At 40.0% G+C, this 16,951-nt stretch overlaps 1 protein-coding gene across 6 annotated transcripts in view; it reads left to right on the top strand.

Annotated features, from left to right (window-relative positions):
• The first annotated feature begins 1,479 nt into the window (after nt 1-1,479).
• The window catches only part of kdm5c (lysine (K)-specific demethylase 5C), a 21,516-nt gene continuing 6,044 nt past the window's right edge, over nt 1,480-16,951 (top strand). For 2 of the 6 annotated variants that reach the window (XM_034306875.2, XM_034306873.2), the window contains exons 1-21: nt 1,697-2,146; nt 5,504-5,654; nt 5,927-6,004; nt 6,544-6,666; nt 7,010-7,180; nt 7,446-7,580; nt 9,280-9,336; nt 10,047-10,167; nt 11,037-11,281; nt 12,233-12,391; nt 12,639-12,758; nt 12,947-13,105; nt 13,361-13,542; nt 13,860-14,022; nt 14,250-14,369; nt 14,603-14,797; nt 14,965-15,146; nt 15,251-15,375; nt 15,811-16,043; nt 16,274-16,656; nt 16,803-16,941. In XM_034306875.2, the coding sequence (XP_034162766.2) occupies nt 2,145-2,146; nt 5,504-5,654; nt 5,927-6,004; nt 6,544-6,666; nt 7,010-7,180; nt 7,446-7,580; nt 9,280-9,336; nt 10,047-10,167; nt 11,037-11,281; nt 12,233-12,391; nt 12,639-12,758; nt 12,947-13,105; nt 13,361-13,542; nt 13,860-14,022; nt 14,250-14,369; nt 14,603-14,797; nt 14,965-15,146; nt 15,251-15,375; nt 15,811-16,043; nt 16,274-16,656; nt 16,803-16,941 (3,243 nt within the window). In that variant the 5' untranslated portion in view covers nt 1,697-2,144. Of the gene's footprint in view, nt 1,630-1,679; nt 2,147-5,503; nt 5,655-5,926; nt 6,005-6,543; nt 6,667-7,009; nt 7,181-7,445; nt 7,581-9,279; nt 9,337-10,046; nt 10,168-11,036; nt 11,282-12,232; nt 12,392-12,638; nt 12,759-12,946; nt 13,106-13,360; nt 13,543-13,859; nt 14,023-14,249; nt 14,370-14,602; nt 14,798-14,964; nt 15,147-15,250; nt 15,376-15,810; nt 16,044-16,273; nt 16,657-16,802; nt 16,942-16,951 lie in introns of those variants that run through there. The other 4 variants (XM_034306878.2, XM_034306877.2, XM_034306874.2 and 1 more) reach the window with 3 other exon arrangements.

Below are 16,951 nucleotides of genomic sequence, written 5' to 3'. Positions count from 1 at the left end.
TATAAGTCTACCTGACTGTTCACTTGATATGTTTATTTTTATTCTTAAACTAAATGAATGAATCTAATTTCCATTATTAAAACTAGCAAATGTTCTGTTGTCTAGAACATTCATTTAATGATTTGGTTTCTGTGAGTGAAAAGTCAACGAGTGAAAATAAATATATTTGAAAATGAATAGTCAGATTTTTTTTTTTTTTTTTTTTTTTTTTTTGGAGAAACCGCTACTGAGGCATTAGCACGTAGACGATGGCGTCTCCTCACATGCTTTCTGAAGTGCGCATGCGCAAAGTCTCAACGGTTCTTATTGGTTCGCTGAACTTCCGTGTTCCGAGTGACCACGCCCCCCGCGCTAATACACCGGAGAGATGGAGCTGCGTGGTAGTGGTACAGGTATGCGTTGTGTGCATGCATTAACACAGCTGTAACTGATTAGAAATTCAGATCTGCCTACTAAAGAATTGTTCTTTAAACTCCGCAGCTGAATTTCTGCAGGATGGACCGCAGGGAAGCCAGAAACTCAGATCTCTTGCAGATTATCCGCAGATGAGAAATAGTCTAATAAATAATAATGCATCGGTCTTTGTGTTCAGTTATATATTTACACTTAATCTTAACTTTGAATAAATATATAAGTATGTTTCTGTACATGATTGAGGCCTACATTTAGCCTAATGATGGTGTTTTTCCTCAGCTTTGATTTTTAACTGGAAGTCACAGTTTAACACGTTACACGAGATAAAACAAAACAAAAAGCTTTATTTATGCAAGTAATTTTGGCCAGTGCTGTAGTTGTGTAGCAGAATAAAGCTGATGCTCTTCCTTGCATCATCATCATCATCATCATCATTATTATTATTATTATTATTATTATGCAAACCACAGAATAAAAAAGATATTTGGTGAAAAAAAGAAGAAACAAAGTAGGCCCATCCACAACTGCACAAATATAGCCTATACTTCAGTGGATTTGGGATAAATAATAATAATAATGCATCTGTCTTTGTGTTTGGTTACAATTTAATTTAAAAAGTCTTAATTTTTTATTTTTTATTTTCCTTAAAATAATCTTTAGATTTTTAACTGGTTGTCACAGCTTAACGCATGTTACAGGAGAGAAAATAAACTGTTTATGCAACTGATTATGGCCAAATAAAGCTAAAGCGCCTCCTTGCTTGCTTTATTTATTTATCTATCTATCTATCTATTTATTTATTTATTTATTTGATTCGGTCGCAAAAATGTTTTTAAAAAATCCACAATTATTACGAGCAGTATACCACATGATAATTGTCGCATACTGCATACTATTACAAAGAACTGTGTGTAGTACAGAGGGAATAATGATGACTTGTGTACTTGTGCACTTGTGTAGTATAGAAGTATGCCAACGCTGGTCGTCTGCGCAAACGCTATTTGCCGGAACTACTTCTCAAAGACGACCGTGTGAAATCCTTGTTAGTATTACTCCGCGTCACCTCCGTAGGTCTACCTGCGATGTTTGATTAACTTCAGCCTACGTCTTATTCGATATCCTTAACAGCTCAGTATATTTTCACTCCCACACCCCTGTGTATGCTTATTTTATCACAAAAGAGACCGTTCCGGTTAATTCATCAGATTTTAAGGGGTAAGTTAAAGGACTATGTTATGTGTAACTCGCGCGTGGAAGGAAAGGCACGGCGGTATCCAGTCAAAGCCCAGCGTGGATGTTGAGGGTTGTGCTTAGGTCGTGATGAAAACCAAAATGGCGTTTAGCTTGGACAGGACGAACGGGGGATAGTTGGAGAAAACTGGTCACTAGTAAGACGTCTTTGTGCCTGTTTACGTTTCAGGTCAAGTAATACAAAGTGCCAACATTTCGTGAGACTTTTTTTTTTTGCGAAAAAGGGATACTAAGTGTTCGCCGAGAGCTCGGTGGTGAGAGTCGCGGAGTGTCGGAGCGCTGGGATGGGCTGAGAGAGAGCGCAGGCCGCAGAGGTGCAGCCACCCAGAGAGACTGACCCACTGGCGAACAATAGAGCCTGTGATCAGCCGAGGCATTCACACACACACACGACTTTCTCCTCTCTAGCCTTGGCTCACTACCCAGCAGAAGCAGAAGCAGAGCGTATTTGAAGAAGCACGCACACACCAAGTGGCGGAATGTAAGCTCATGTGGCCAACAAATGTTTCAACAATCTAACCTTAAGTTTGCTCGTTAGCTCTAGCTTCGTAATCTGGTCTTAACAATGGCCTTGCACATCATCTAGTCTGGACAAGACACTGCTTGTTTTCTCATTAACATCTGATTATTTTCTGGGGGTTTCATACAAATGAATAAATTTGCTAAATTAATACTTTCCCTAACTATATTAGGTTTAATTTACACCCAGCTGTGCTTGTGGATTAAATGGCTTCTGATGAATCCTAACCAACTATATACTAGCCAAGTAAAGAAATATATACACTGGTCCTAACAGCAGTAATATCCGCAGTTTAACATGACCTCATTCTCTTTCCTGAATACGTCTTATTATTTGATGTTGGGGTTTTTTTGTGGTCACCTCATTAAGCTCTTATAAAGGGTGCTTGAAGCCTGGTGTTATCTAACAGGCTAATGTTTTGATAGCTAGCCAGAGTGGCTAATGACTGCCTTCATCTTACTCAGCTCCTATCTGACCTGCGAGTTAAGTCTAACCAGCAACAGCTAGCTAGTTTAGTTAGTTAACTAGTGCTTCTAAGGGTGTTAACGAACACGGTTTGACGTTTTTGTCACAAGTTTATGACAGTATAACTACTACAAATATCCACACAGCCCAGTCCATGTTCGCTGTGTGTCGAGCTAACAGCTAAGTTGAGCTAAGCTAAGCTAACATCACGAATTTGTTTTGATAGCGGCGCTTGTGTGACTTGTGATGCAGCTCTGAGGATTTGATTCCGGAAGCCCTGAAACTCAAGATGTGGGGAACAATGTCGAGTGCCATGTTCTTATTCCGACTTAAAATCTCGTTCTTTAAGCAAAGTAAACCGTTATTTCGACTTAATATCTCGATATTTAAACATAGCCCCCCGTTACTTTAACTTGATATCTCGTTATTCCGACGTAATAAGTTATTTCAAGTATCTTATTTCGACGTGTCATCTCGTTATTTCGACTCAATATCTCGTTATTTCAGTATAGTGTATCATTATTTTTTACTTAAATCCGTATTGTAACTTAATATCTCGTTATTACGACATTACTCGTTATTTCACGTTAGTATCTCGTATTTCAACTCAGTATCTCGTTATTCCATTATAGAAGATTATTAGCTTAACTTAATATCTTATTTCCACTGAATAAATTGTTTCAACTTTGTCTTTCAACGTGCCATCTCATTATTTTGATGTAATAAGTTACTTCAAGTATCTTGTTTCGATGTGCCATCTCGTTATTTCGACACAATATCTCATTATTTCAGTATAGTATATAATTATTTTTACTTAATATCTCGTTAATTTGACAACTCGTTATTTAATTTTAGTATCATTTTTCGACTCAGTATCTTATTTCATTATAGTACATCATTATTTAAACTTAATCTCGTTCATTCAATGTACTAAATCGGTATTTTAACTTAATATCTTGGTTTTTTGTTTGACCTTATCTCAATTTTGTCATTATCTCGTTATTTTAACATAGTTTAAAGTAATATTTCATTGTTTCAATGTAGTATATTGCTATTGTAACTTCATATCTTAATATTTCAAGTTATCATAATTTTCATATTTTATGATCAACTTAACTTAGATTTAACTTACCAAAACTATCAACAAGACAATTTATTGAATGTTTATATTTATAGTAATTGTACTAATCATCCTGTATGCTGTTTCTGAGATAGTGATGAAGCCAGGCAGTGCTTTAGTCGAATTCCCATGACAGATATGCATCGTTTGCCTTAATTTACTTATTTATGATCATTATGGATAAGAATTATAAGCTATTAATCAATAAATTAGACTTATTGATGGTGGAATGGGGCGTGGGGTGTAAAAAATAACCCGATATGTTGAAATAAGTTGTCTCTAAATAACTACACATTAAGTTGAAATAATGACATACTGTGATGAAATGTTGAGGCTAAAATTAAAATTAGTTCAAAATACGTGGAGCTGAGTAATATTGATAACTTAAGATTACAGGTGATGAGTTTAATCCAGCCAGCATTAAAACAGTAGCGTCAATATGATAAGCAACCAAATTATGGGTCATTTAGATTTACTTGGTATTAGAACGTAGTATTTCTTGGCATCTTGGCATTCATTGTTATATCATTATTAAACAAACACCGGAAGGCTGAATGATGTAATGTCCTGCTGACAAGATGTCCATGTTTGTTTCTGTGTATCAAACACACAGCTAGATTATATAGTTTTCAGGCACCAGGTCTTCTTGTAAGCTTTTGTTAGAGCCCATAATCAGTGTTGTATGTATTTTGCCCATGTTTGTTTTGTCAATGTCTTCTTGTTCCCTGTTGTTTTCAGTTCAGATAACAAGAGGAAATGTTGAACAGGATATGTGTTTGGTGTCTCTTTAGTGTGCTAGAAGCCTAGTAACTCTTTTTGAGCTGACCCGATTTACTCAGTGTAACATAGAAGGCTTTACAATTTCCTCTCACATTTTGGTGAGGCATAAGAAAAAGCCGCAAGGGTTTTGTGAACAATTACCACGTTGATCTAAGAGGAAATGAGGAAAATCACAAAATAAGTACATGTTGCTTTTGTGGAAAGTTTATATCGTAAACTTAAAATTGTAAACCACACTACTGTATTTGAGTCCCTTTTTTATAGCGTGCAGCCCAAATTCGCACCACTGGCCATATGTTCATAAATACTATTGTTCAGGAAGGACATTCCAAAGCTGTTCACAATAGACCTTTTTATTTGTCGAACGTGTTAAACCGCATTATTAGAATAGGTGCATTGTCTTAAACGTTTCACATAATAGGACTTGATCAACGCTAATTTAAAAAATAATGGCACTTTTTCCAAAAAAAAAAGATTCTTCCAACTAGTAGAGTAGAATAGCATCATTTTTATTTAACTTGATTTTGTGCTTTCCCAAGGAAAAACCACAGGCCTCTCCAGTTTATCTAGGTATTTATGCAGTTACAGCTGATTTTGCTGATTATACTCATTAATTTTACTGCAGAGACACTTTGATTTAGGCAGAGTGTTAGTAAGTCATTTGCTCTGTTCTGCTCTGTGAAGTATAAATTTTGTCCATTAATGAATGTAATAACATTTAGTAAATACGCACAAATGAAGTTTTTACGTCTTTAGCAGCCAGTTAGCTTATTCACCATGTTTATTAACAGCAGTGTATAGCACTACTACACTATTTGTCATACATCCCGTGTGAATAAAATATCAGCTAACAGCGAATAAAGCCTGCCTGGCTGTTGCTGTGGATTAATATTAATGTTCATAAGTGTTTTATGTATGCGTTCAAATCTAACGTTTTCTGAAATTGCTTTCAGGGCAATGGAGGCTGGGGATGAGTTTATTCCACCTCCAGAGTGTCCCGTGTTCGAGCCATCGTGGGAGGAGTTTGCAGATCCACTCGGATACATTGCCAAGATCCGTCCAATCGCAGAGAAGTCTGGAATATGCAAGATTCGCCCTCCACCAGTAAGCATTAACCTCCAGGTTATCAGGATAAACTTTATACTGACAGGAATCTACAACGTGACTAGTGACACTTTTAGTGTGGTTTCATTTCTTCTTTCATGTTTGGGTTGTGTTTACTGCTGCCCTGCTTGGTTCAAAATCACACCTTATTTTCAAAATGTATAAGTGGTTTTCAGTTTTCTAGTGTTGGTGTGATTCCTCCCCCCTCCCCGAATATTGCCTTTGTGTTTTCTGTCCCTGTCAATTCATCTGTTCATTAACTTTATTCACAGGACTGGCAGCCACCATTTGCTGTGGAGGTTGACAATTTCCGTTTTACGCCCCGTATCCAGAGACTGAATGAACTAGAGGTGTGTGCTTGTAGACAATTTATTTTTTTTTAAGTTATTCACATTTGACACCGCCCACATAGACTATATGGGCAAAAATTTGTGGACACATGACTCTTGCATTCATATGTGATTCTTCCCCAAACTGTTTCCATGAAGTTGGAAGCACAATTGTACAGAATGTCTCTGTATCCTGTAGCATTACAACCACACTCCAAAATGTAGTGAAAAGCCTTCCCAGAAGAGTGGAGGGTACTTTAACAGCAAAGGGGGAATAAATCTGACATGGGATGTTTATCAAGCACATACGAGTGTTAGGGTCAGGTGTCCACAAACTTTTGTCCATATAGTGTAACTGGACTTCTTTAATGCTCCCCAGCATTTATTGTTGCTTTAAGTAATTTGCTTTCAGACATTTTGCATGGTGTATACAAAGGGTTTTGTTTATAAACACACATTGTTCTTTTGAATTTTCCTGAACTCTGTGTGTAATCTGTTGGAGGTATAGAAGAGCATGTATTTTGCACAATGTTAACTTTTTATTTTGTGTTTTGCATCAGGCTGAGACGAGAGTGAAGCTGAATTATCTGGACCGAATAGCCAAATTCTGGGAGATCCAGGGGTCTTCCCTCAAAATCCCCAACATAGAGCGACGCATTCTTGATTTGTTCAGCTTGTCAAAGGTATGGTTTGGACTGGACATCAGAAAATATTGCCACAAATACGCCACTGTCAATTCTGTTTCCTTAATCATTGTGCAATGAATCTCATTTGGTTATTACTGGATTTTTATTTACTTCTTCACAAAAGACACATGCATTCCACTTCCTTATGTGTTGGTAGTGTGACATTCATACAGGTCTGGGTCAATGCCCTAAAAACAACAAAGACATTGCATGATGGTTGTGAATAATTTAAAAGACTTCTCTAACAACAGTTGAGGAAACTGATCTCTGATGGGCTTTGACCTTAACAATTCAGATAATCTGGGGTGTGACTGTAATCTAACTGTCATTCATTTTGCAGATTGTCACAGAAGAAGGGGGCTTTGAGACAGTCAGTAAGGAGAGGCGATGGGCTCGAGTAGCCCAGAAGCTCGGCTACCCACCTGGCAAAAATATTGGCTCCCTCCTGCGGTCACACTACGAGAGGATCGTCTATCCGTTTGAGATGTTCCAGTCTGGTGCTAGCTTACTGGTACATATTTTTGCTGCTCTATTTGTATTTTTAAACCTGTCTTTCATTTTTAGTTGGTTTTATTCATCTGCTAGCTGAAGAAATTAAAGGTCAAGTGGGATAAGCAGATTTTGTGTATGTGATATTAGGGTTTTTTGGTGGTTGTGTATGTGATATTAGGGTTTTTTTGGTGGTAGCGAAGCAGGATTAACAACTGTGTGAACAAGTCTCTGGCCTTGCTTGACTTTCAGCTCTTCATAAGACAAATGTGTATATGTGTGTGCAGCAATGTAAGCCCAGGCCATATGAAAGTGAGGATGTGGATAAGGAGTACAAGCCCCACTCCATCCCCCTTCGCCAGTCAGTCCAGCCTTCCAAGACCAGCAGTTATGGACGACGAGCTAACCGCCTGCAGCCTGAGGTGAGCATTATGTCTAGCGGGTCGTACAGATAAGCATTATTTACTCATATTTTTGAGATCAGTCGCATAGGGAGCCAGCCCTGCCCCACCCTCTGGATTAGAGCTTTTTGAGATCCTTTTTCTCACGGAGAATGTTTCCCCAGCTGTCGTAAAGACAAAATGTTCCACTAATGTCAGGAAGTTCCCCTGATGACAAGACAGTCCCTGTAAGCAAGGCTCTTATACGTATACATGTGAGTATACAAAAATGGCAGGAGAAAGAAATGTGCCATGTAAATAAACATTAAGGAATTGTGCCGTGCCTATTATGGTCTGGGGATTGTATCTTCTTGATCGCTGCAATAACATGACTAGCCCAAGGAAAAATAGCATCCTGATGTGTGTGTTATGGTGTGAACCAGTTGCTCATGTTCTCCTGTACTCTGATGAAAACCTGTATAACTGCATTTTCTTGCTAATCATACAGCCACATTTGATTACAAGTGCACAGTGTTTGGATGAGGTAAAGTCTCTGCAATAATATTAGTCTTGTAAAAAGTTTGTACATATGTGTACTTTTTCAGCATGTTTTCAACTTTAGAGCAGTGTACAGCAGACTCTTTAGCATATTGTAGATGCACATTAAAACTATGTTCTGACAATAATTTTGCCTTTAACTGTCACAAACTCTATCACTAAATCACTAAAACCGATTCTTAACCTTAAATATGCCCTAACATTAAAGCTAGCCTTTAAATGGATGCACTCATTCATACAAATGTAAGGGACTGAGTTAATGTGTGATTAGCAGAAAATCTGAAAAGTCTAAATGCAGTGCATCTAAATATTACATCTTCTCTCTGGTTCTTACACTTTTCTGGCTAATTAGCTGTCAGGCTAAGTGCTCCAGCATGCTTTGCACCTTGGGTTGCAAAACATATCTTGCTGCTTCTGTTGCTTTCCTGATTGCATTATTCCTATTTCTCATGCTTTTTACCCCACATGCCTCCACACACACTTTTAAAAATTTTGATATTTCGCTGTCTGTCTCCTTTCATGTACAAAACATTTCCATTTTGCAATGCCTCATCCTAAGTGGTTGAATATGCTAATTGTAGGTCTTCATCTTCACTCATTGTCAAAACCGTATGTCATGACATGCCTTTATGTTGCAATTACACTGGCTTTTTTTATGCCTCCTCATTAGCTTGATTAAAACATTTATATTAAAGTTATTTTTGGACATAATGTCGCAATTACTTACTTTAATTTTAAATTAAGCACGTTAATACTGAACAACAGAAATATAAATAATGCCGAACGTTTGCCTAAAATATCTGAAGTTCATGTCTTTTTTTACATTTTAAATTAAGCTGAAATTTTGCTGAGTTAGTCGACCAGTAGGAGACGCGTGTTTAATACAGAACAACACAAATATAAATAATGCCGTAAAATATCTGAAGTTCATATCTTTTATTGGTGTCCATGTAATACTTTATGGAGGATCTGTAAATATTCTGTATATATTCGTTGCATAAAATGTGTTAAAACGAAAATGATAGGTGTACATAGTGGCCACGTAAAGCCCCACCTACACAAACCCTGTCCTTGTTTTTTCCACTTCTTGCTCCGTACTGTCAGTTCATTGATGTTTTGTTTTCCTGTCGCCCCTTTTTGTCTCTGGAGTCTGTTCTGTTACGGTTGTTGTCTCCCCATGCAGGGTCCAGAGGATCCGACTCACCACCCTCTTACCACTGGCTCTCAACACAGCTCCTCGGTACTGCCTCTCGCTGGCCCTTGCTCTCCTCCTCTCTCTGCTTTCTTCTCTTCCTTTTCACGTACACTCATTAACACCTTTCTTTCTCCCACACGCTTTCTCGTGTCTCACTCCTGCTGACGTGCAGTTCTTGTGCAGTTTTCCACAAACTGTTCTGCCTCACCTAAGCCTGTGTGTGTGCTGCTAATCTTTATGAATAAGGCGGAAAGCAATCTCAGTAAAATTAGCACTAAAAACATTTTGTGCTTGTCTTGCCATGTGTATACATTGCTAGCTTGTTTGTGTTTTCCTCTCGGATGGTGGTGTTCCTCTCGATTCCCCTGTTTTAGATTGCTTACTGCTGTCAGTCTCACCTATGGGATTTCTGCTAGTCTAACGCTTTTACTCCTATAGCTTGGCTGCTGCTTTTCCTGCGTTCACCCTCTCTGATTGTATGACTGCAAACTTCCCATGTATTGCAGTCAGTGTACAGCTTGTTTTGCTTTTGTGCTGATGACAGAATAACAGATTATATGTAGCTAGATAAACAGATACATCAGTGGCATGAACAGTGTTTCAGTGTTAAAGAAGAGCCAAGGCCTGTTAGCATTTATCTCCAGGTTAGCAGTAAATAGTAACAGAAATCAGGCTGACCCAGATCCAGTGTTCATCTAAATGTGTGAATTTGTCTCTCTGGTTGCTAATTTAACATTTCAATGTCTTGCCTTCAGCCGGAGCCCACCGAGGAGGACATAGAGAAGAACCCAGAGCTGAAGAAGCTGCAGATCTATGGAGCCGGACCCAAAATGATGGGACTCGGCCTGGTGGCTCGAGACAAGGCTAGGAAGAAAGGTAAATGTGAGGCACAATATACACCATCGGAGTTTGAGTGGGCAATTGTATTTGAAACTTGGTTTGGCAAAGGCATAAGCAGTCAGGTCCATAAATATTGGGACAGTGACACAGTTTTGGTAATTTTGCCTCTGTACACCACCACAGTGGATTTGAAATGAAGCAGTCAAGATGTGACTGAATGCGTAGACTTTCAGCTTTAATTCAAGGGGTTTAACAAAAATATTGCATTAACCGTTTAGGAATTACAGCCATTTTTTACAGAGTTCCTCCATTTATGGACCTGACTGTATCTGTATTACAGTCTGAAGGCACTACGGCAGACCTGCTAATCTTCAGGCATTTTGAACATACTCTGATACACGTTATCACTCAAAACTACACAACAGTCTTTCCCCCCACACAGCCCGGACAGATGAGCCTGTCTCTGTATGAATCTGGAAAAACAGACAGTTGCGCATGTGTTTTGAGGTCTATGGTATTAGCAGATGACTCCTTGAAGCTCCGTCCCCTCCCACCCATCTTATTAGTAACCTTTCGGCCGGTGTTCTTGTATTGACTTTCCTGTTAGAAAGATGCACTGATGCAGCACACTTGCTTTCTGTCACAGTAAATATATTAAAAATCCCCTCCCCCTTCCTCTGACTAATTATTCTTCTTTGAGGTTGGCAGGTCTGCTAGAAGATAATTTTTTTTAGTTATGTAATCTACAAAACACAAACCAGATGACATAATGCAGAAGATCCTAGTGATGTATTTTTTAACCCGTTTGCGAACTTGCACCTTATTTATACTAGTACATTATCTGCTACTACAAGAATACTCAGCAATATGACATTCATAACTCAGTCCTGCTGTCTTTCTCTCAGATGAACTCCCCCAGACTGTAATAGTTAAGGACAACAGCAGCATTAAAGAAGAACCTGGAGAGACATTAATCACAAAGTCAGAATCGGACATCCCCCCACCGCCCCCAAACCTCATCGTTAAAGATGAAGTGAAGAAAAAGGAAGAGGACGAGGGCCGTGCAGTTGACGCGAATGATCCTATTAAAGATGAACCCTGCACCAAGATGACCATGAGGCTGAGACGCAACCTCAGCAGCTCGCAGTTTGTAAGTGTGCCTGTTCCTGTGTGTAACAGGAAGGGAGGGCGTCTTGATACAAATTGCTGCTCAATGTTGCGAGTCGAGAGCCTGTCTGAGAGCATGTTGCACTCTGTACATTCAAACAGCACAGAAGCTATCCTTGTAGGAGTAGCATTATTCTATTTCAGATTAATTTTTAAATTTATTTGTTTATACTAACTTAAAGCAGAATACACATAAGCTAATGTACATCAAAACTCAAGAATTTTTTTTATAGATATAGAATTTTACAGTATATCTTTTTTTTCTTTTTTTTTTTTGAAAACATGGTGGCAGTTTTCTAACTACTCATCTGATTTGCATCCAGTCAAATGCTCTAGTTAGCAGCAGTTGGAGATTTCGTTTGTTTCTGTGCTTGTTTATTGTCCAAGAATAGAGCATCACTCTAAAAATGTGCTTGCTGTGATGTGCGTGTATGGTGGTTAGAAACCTACTGAACTGGACAAGATTGCGATTGAGAAATCCCACATAGCTACAATATTTAAATAGGTTGCTCAGTTTCTTTAGATTCTGTGGCAGGTGTGGTGCATCTTGGCCACTGTTGGCTGTTGTGGAAATCAGTCAACCTTGACATGTCGACACGCTGATTTCCTGTTACAAAATAAAATTATGGAATCAATTCAATTCAATTCATTTTTATTTGTATAGCGCTTTTTACAAAGGTCATTGTCTCAAAGCAGCTTTACACAAACAATCAATCAAGCCACTTCATGGGCACTTCAACTATAACTACTACAATAATAGTCATAGTTCCTGTTCTGCTGCAGTGCTGTAAGCAGGTAGCCCATTTTGAACTAGACTAGACAGCCATTTATATGGTTAACTCATGCTGGTGGAAGAGCTGCACAACCTACAGAGTGTCTTAAAGTTCACTGCTTTTGCAAATGTGCGCTAAACCAGAACGCCTTGTTTTCCCAGGTGGACTCATTTGTGTGCCGCATGTGTGGCCGCGGGGACGAGGACGAGAAGCTGCTGCTATGTGATGGTTGCGATGATAATTACCACACTTTCTGCCTTCTGCCTCCCCTCCCAGACCCTCCCAAGGGCAACTGGCGCTGTCCCAAATGTGTAGCAGAGGTGAGGCAACACCTGAAAAATGGCCAGAGTACATTCAACATTGGCACATTGCAGCAAAAGATTGATGTAGAAATGTTAGCTTTTGTTTAGAGTGTAAGAATCAAATTCGAGTAATATGATGTATGACATGCTGTTAGTGCTAAAATATACAGGAGTATTTATTAGCATCAGAGGTTTGGTTTTGAACATGCTCAGTTCTGCTTTTATCAATTTAAATGTGACTTTAATATTGGCTTTGCGTTCGTAGGAATGTAAGAAGCCTGCAGAAGCATTTGGTTTCGAGCAGGCTACACGAGAATACACGTTACAGAGTTTCGGTGAGATGGCCGACGCGTTCAAGGCTGATTACTTCAACATGCCTGTCCATGTGAGTGCTTTTGCGTGAATGTAATTATTTGCTACTCTTAATTTATTTGGTTAATCCAGCAAATTCTCAAATGTCTTCACAAATCAGGGGTAGGATTAAAAGGTGACATCCAAATCGGAAAACCTCAAAGACCTTCAGGGGTCACTGTTAAGCTCCATAATAAATCATGCATGTGTGGATGTTATTAGATGGTCCCAACAGAGCTGGTTGAGAAGGAGTTTTGGCGATTGGTCAGCAGTATTGAAGAGGATGTGACTGTCGAATACGGTGCTGACATTCACTCCAAAGAGTTTGGGAGCGGTTTCCCTGTCAACAATGGCAAGAGACATTTAACTGAAGAAGAGGAGGTTTGCATTGTTTCCCCTCTCCAAAAATTTAATCTTGCTTCTCTCTCTTTTTTTTGTTCATGACTATTATTCTTTATCTCTTGTTCTCATTTTCTCTTGTTCGTTCTTTCTTTCTTTCTTTCTCTCTCTCTCTCTCTCTCTCTCTGTTACTATTTGAGTTCCTATTTGTTTCACTTTCAAATGATGCTTGCAAATGAGTCTCTTTTCATTTATACACAGCAGAGAAACTATAGTAAACAGTTGATCCCTTTTCAGGCTTATGCACGCAGTGGCTGGAACCTGAATGTGATGCCAGTGTTGGAGCAGTCAGTATTGTGCCATATCAATGCTGATATCTCGGGCATGAAGGTGCCGTGGCTGTATGTGGGCATGGTGTTCTCTGCCTTCTGCTGGCACATCGAGGACCACTGGAGCTACTCCATCAACTACTTGCACTGGTAATAATGTCACATTAACCACAATGTAGATGCTTTACCTTATTCTGTTCATTGCTTATGTTACCACATGTATATGAAATGTGCATTATTGTTCCTTCCTGCCTGATAAACATCATCTGCCCCTGCTTTCTGAGAACATTTAGTTTTTTTTTTTTCCACCCTATCATTTAAGATTGCATACATTTAACCCAAGTATCAAGTTTAATGTGCGTTAAATGAATGTTCAAGATGACATTAAAGATACAGTACATTCACTACTAAATGGGAGTTCCTACAATAGATGGAAAATGACTGCAGTAAATTGATTTCTAATTCAGGGGGGAGCCCAAGACGTGGTATGGTGTTCCTTCAGTAGCAGCCGAAAAGCTGGAGGAAGTGATGAAGAAACTCACTCCTGAACTCTTTGAGTTCCAGCCAGATCTGCTCCATCAGCTCGTCACAATCATGAACCCTAATATACTCATGGCCCATGGAGTCCCGGTCAGTAACACACACCAGGCTATTTGCATAGATTTCTGTCAAATCATATTTGGGTGTGAAACACCGGTCTTGTGACATAAGCGAGGCAATTTAATACTTGACAAACATGTTGCGCACATTGTTTATTGTTGTTATGGTAAAGCTGACACTAAATGGTGCTCCTTGCATGGATATAACATGTAAACAGACATTGCTGGGTTTGTAATTGGGCTATCTGTGATTGGCAGGTTGTGCGTACGAATCAGTGTGCTGGAGAGTTTGTTATCACTTTCCCTCGAGCCTATCACAGTGGCTTCAATCAGGGATATAATTTTGCTGAAGCCGTCAACTTCTGCACTGCAGATTGGGTAAGTCCAAAAAACCTACGGATATCTTAATTAGGTGGATTCTAGTTTTTTATCTGAATTGTGTCCCTTCTTTGTAATCTCATAAAACTAGTCTTGGATGGGTTGTTAAAACATGATTAAAGGTTTCCTTAGTGCATATGTTGCTTAAACTTTATTATCAACACAACTGTCTAACTTTTATGTGGGAAGTTGATGTGGTTTTCCTCCTGTCTCTCTTTTTCTCTCTCCATTAGCTGCCCACAGGGCGGTCGTGTATTGAGCATTACAGACACCTCAGACGCTACTGCGTGTTCTCTCACGAGGAGCTCACCTGCAAAATGGCTGCCTGCCCGGAGAAGCTGGACCTGAACCTGGCTGCAGCCACACACAGGGAAATGTTCATTATTGTCCAAGAGGAGAGGAAACTCCGCAAGGCCCTGCTGGAGAAGGTGAATAAGAGACAGAGAGAGAGAGAGAGAGAGAGAGTGAGAGAGAGAGATACACAGGCAATAATCTAATAGTCTAAAACAGAGTACAGCTGTAGAGTAGCTGTACCTAATCTGTGTACTGCCAGCAAGCTCACCTCTCAATGAGTAATGCTAAGATATGCTCACAGGGTATAACAGAGGCGGAGCGAGAGGCATTTGAGTTGTTGCCTGATGATGAGAGGCAGTGTGATAAGTGTAAGACCACCTGCTTCCTGTCGGCCCTGGCTTGCACCAACTGCCCTGAGCGCCTTGTTTGCCTCTACCACACACAAGACCTCTGCTCCTGCCCCACAGACAAACTCTACCTCAGGTACACACGTTGGTTGCCTCTTAAGATTTGGCCATTGTCCCGAAGTGGCTTCATAGTCATATGGCAGACATAAATTGAATTTCACTATCCTGCCTTCTTTGCAGGTATCGCTACACTCTGGACGAGCTGCTGGCCATGTTGTACCGGTTGAAGGTTCGGGCCGAGTCCTTTGACTCTTGGGCTAACAGAGTGAAAGAAGCCCTTGAGCAGGAGGAGGGCAACAAAATAGGTCAGCTGGGTAACTTGTATTGTATTACTGATACAATTTCAACTGTGACTTTTAACATTGGCTGTAATAATAAATGATTTTGCTCAATATTCAAATAGCTATCAAAATTATTTAGCCAGTTTGGGAACATAGGGTTTACTGCATGTTTTATCAGTTTAAATCAACTGAACTTTTTTCGCATCACACACAAGTCTGTATTTCTTCACACGAAGAAACCCAAATAGCAGTTTTTATTCTGATTCACATTGAGTTGCTTTATTAAATACTAAATAGACAGTTAAACATGCCTGTGGGTAGCTCTGGTGTTTTAATGCACCGGACCAATAAAATTTTTATACATAACATATATGTATGAACTTTATAACATTTCAACTCCCAGTTGAAAAATTGTCAACACCTTTTGAACTCCCAGTTCTTCTTTTTCCACTCTTTAAGACATTAAAAATCTGGTGGCACTGAAGGAGGAGGCGGCAGAACGTAAATTTCCAGACAATGAGCTGCTCCAACGGCTCACGGTTGTAATGGCTGATATGCAGAGGTGCCAGAGCAGGAGCACAGAGCTTCTTAATGGGAACCAGAGCAGCAAGATGAGCCTCCAGGAGCTCCAAGCACTGGTGGACACCATGCAAAACCTTCCTTGTGTAATGGAGCAGCTGGGGGAGGTGCAGGTGTGTTAGAGGAGTACTTTACCCAAACACACACTAAACCTGTGTATGCACTTTAAAGCCTCTGTTTCAAATGTTATACTTAAGGTTTGTCACTGCTATGCTGTAACCAAGGGTAAATTTAAGAAATATAGAACTATTAATTGTGTTAAAACTCAAATTTTTCTTCTGATCAGAAGAAAGTCAACGTAAGATAACCCACACACACACACCTCCATGTTCGACTCTCTTAGGTTGTGCTACAGAAGGTAGAGGAGTTTGAGTCACGTGCCCAGGATGTAGTGAGCAGCAGTGGTGGTGAGTGGAAACAGTCCTCCGCTCCCTCAGATGAGGATGTGCAGGCTCTGTTAGAGGAGGGGTCTGCACTGCCGGCTGTAGCCCCAGCCTGTGGTCTCCTGTCTGGCCTGCAGGAACAGAGACGCTGGCTGGAGCAGGTGCGCAAGACAATTGGCCCTGGGGGTGGAGAGGTGACTCTGGCCGTTCTGAGAAATTTGATGGAGGCCGGCTGCAACGTGCTGCAGAGTGTCAGTGTCGAGACCGCCATGGCAGAGCTGCAGGAGCTGCTGACCATCGCAGAGCGCTGGGAAGAGAAGGCGCAGATCTGCCTCGAAGACCGGTAAAGCAGGGTTACACACGCATCCATGCATACCCATACTTATTCTAAGTTATCTTACCTTTAATTGCATACCTCTGTCACTCGGTTAGTAATTTGTTATGCTCTCTTTTGCTCTTAACACCGTTTCTTGATCTTTTTATGAGCAGGCAGAAGCATCCTCTCTCCACGTTGGAGGCCATTGTGAATGAGGCCCAGCTGATCCCTGTGCAGTTGCCCAACATCTTGGCCCTCCAGGCCTGCCTGAGTCGAGCCCGTGCCTGGGTCACTGACCTAGAAGAGATCCAGGCAAGAGCGG

Source organism: Pangasianodon hypophthalmus, chromosome 8 (assembly GCF_027358585.1).
Source record: "Pangasianodon hypophthalmus isolate fPanHyp1 chromosome 8, fPanHyp1.pri, whole genome shotgun sequence".
NCBI lineage: Eukaryota > Metazoa > Chordata > Actinopteri > Siluriformes > Pangasiidae > Pangasianodon > Pangasianodon hypophthalmus.
Note: the sequence above shows the minus strand (reverse complement) of the source record. Positions and strands in the feature narration are given on the sequence as shown.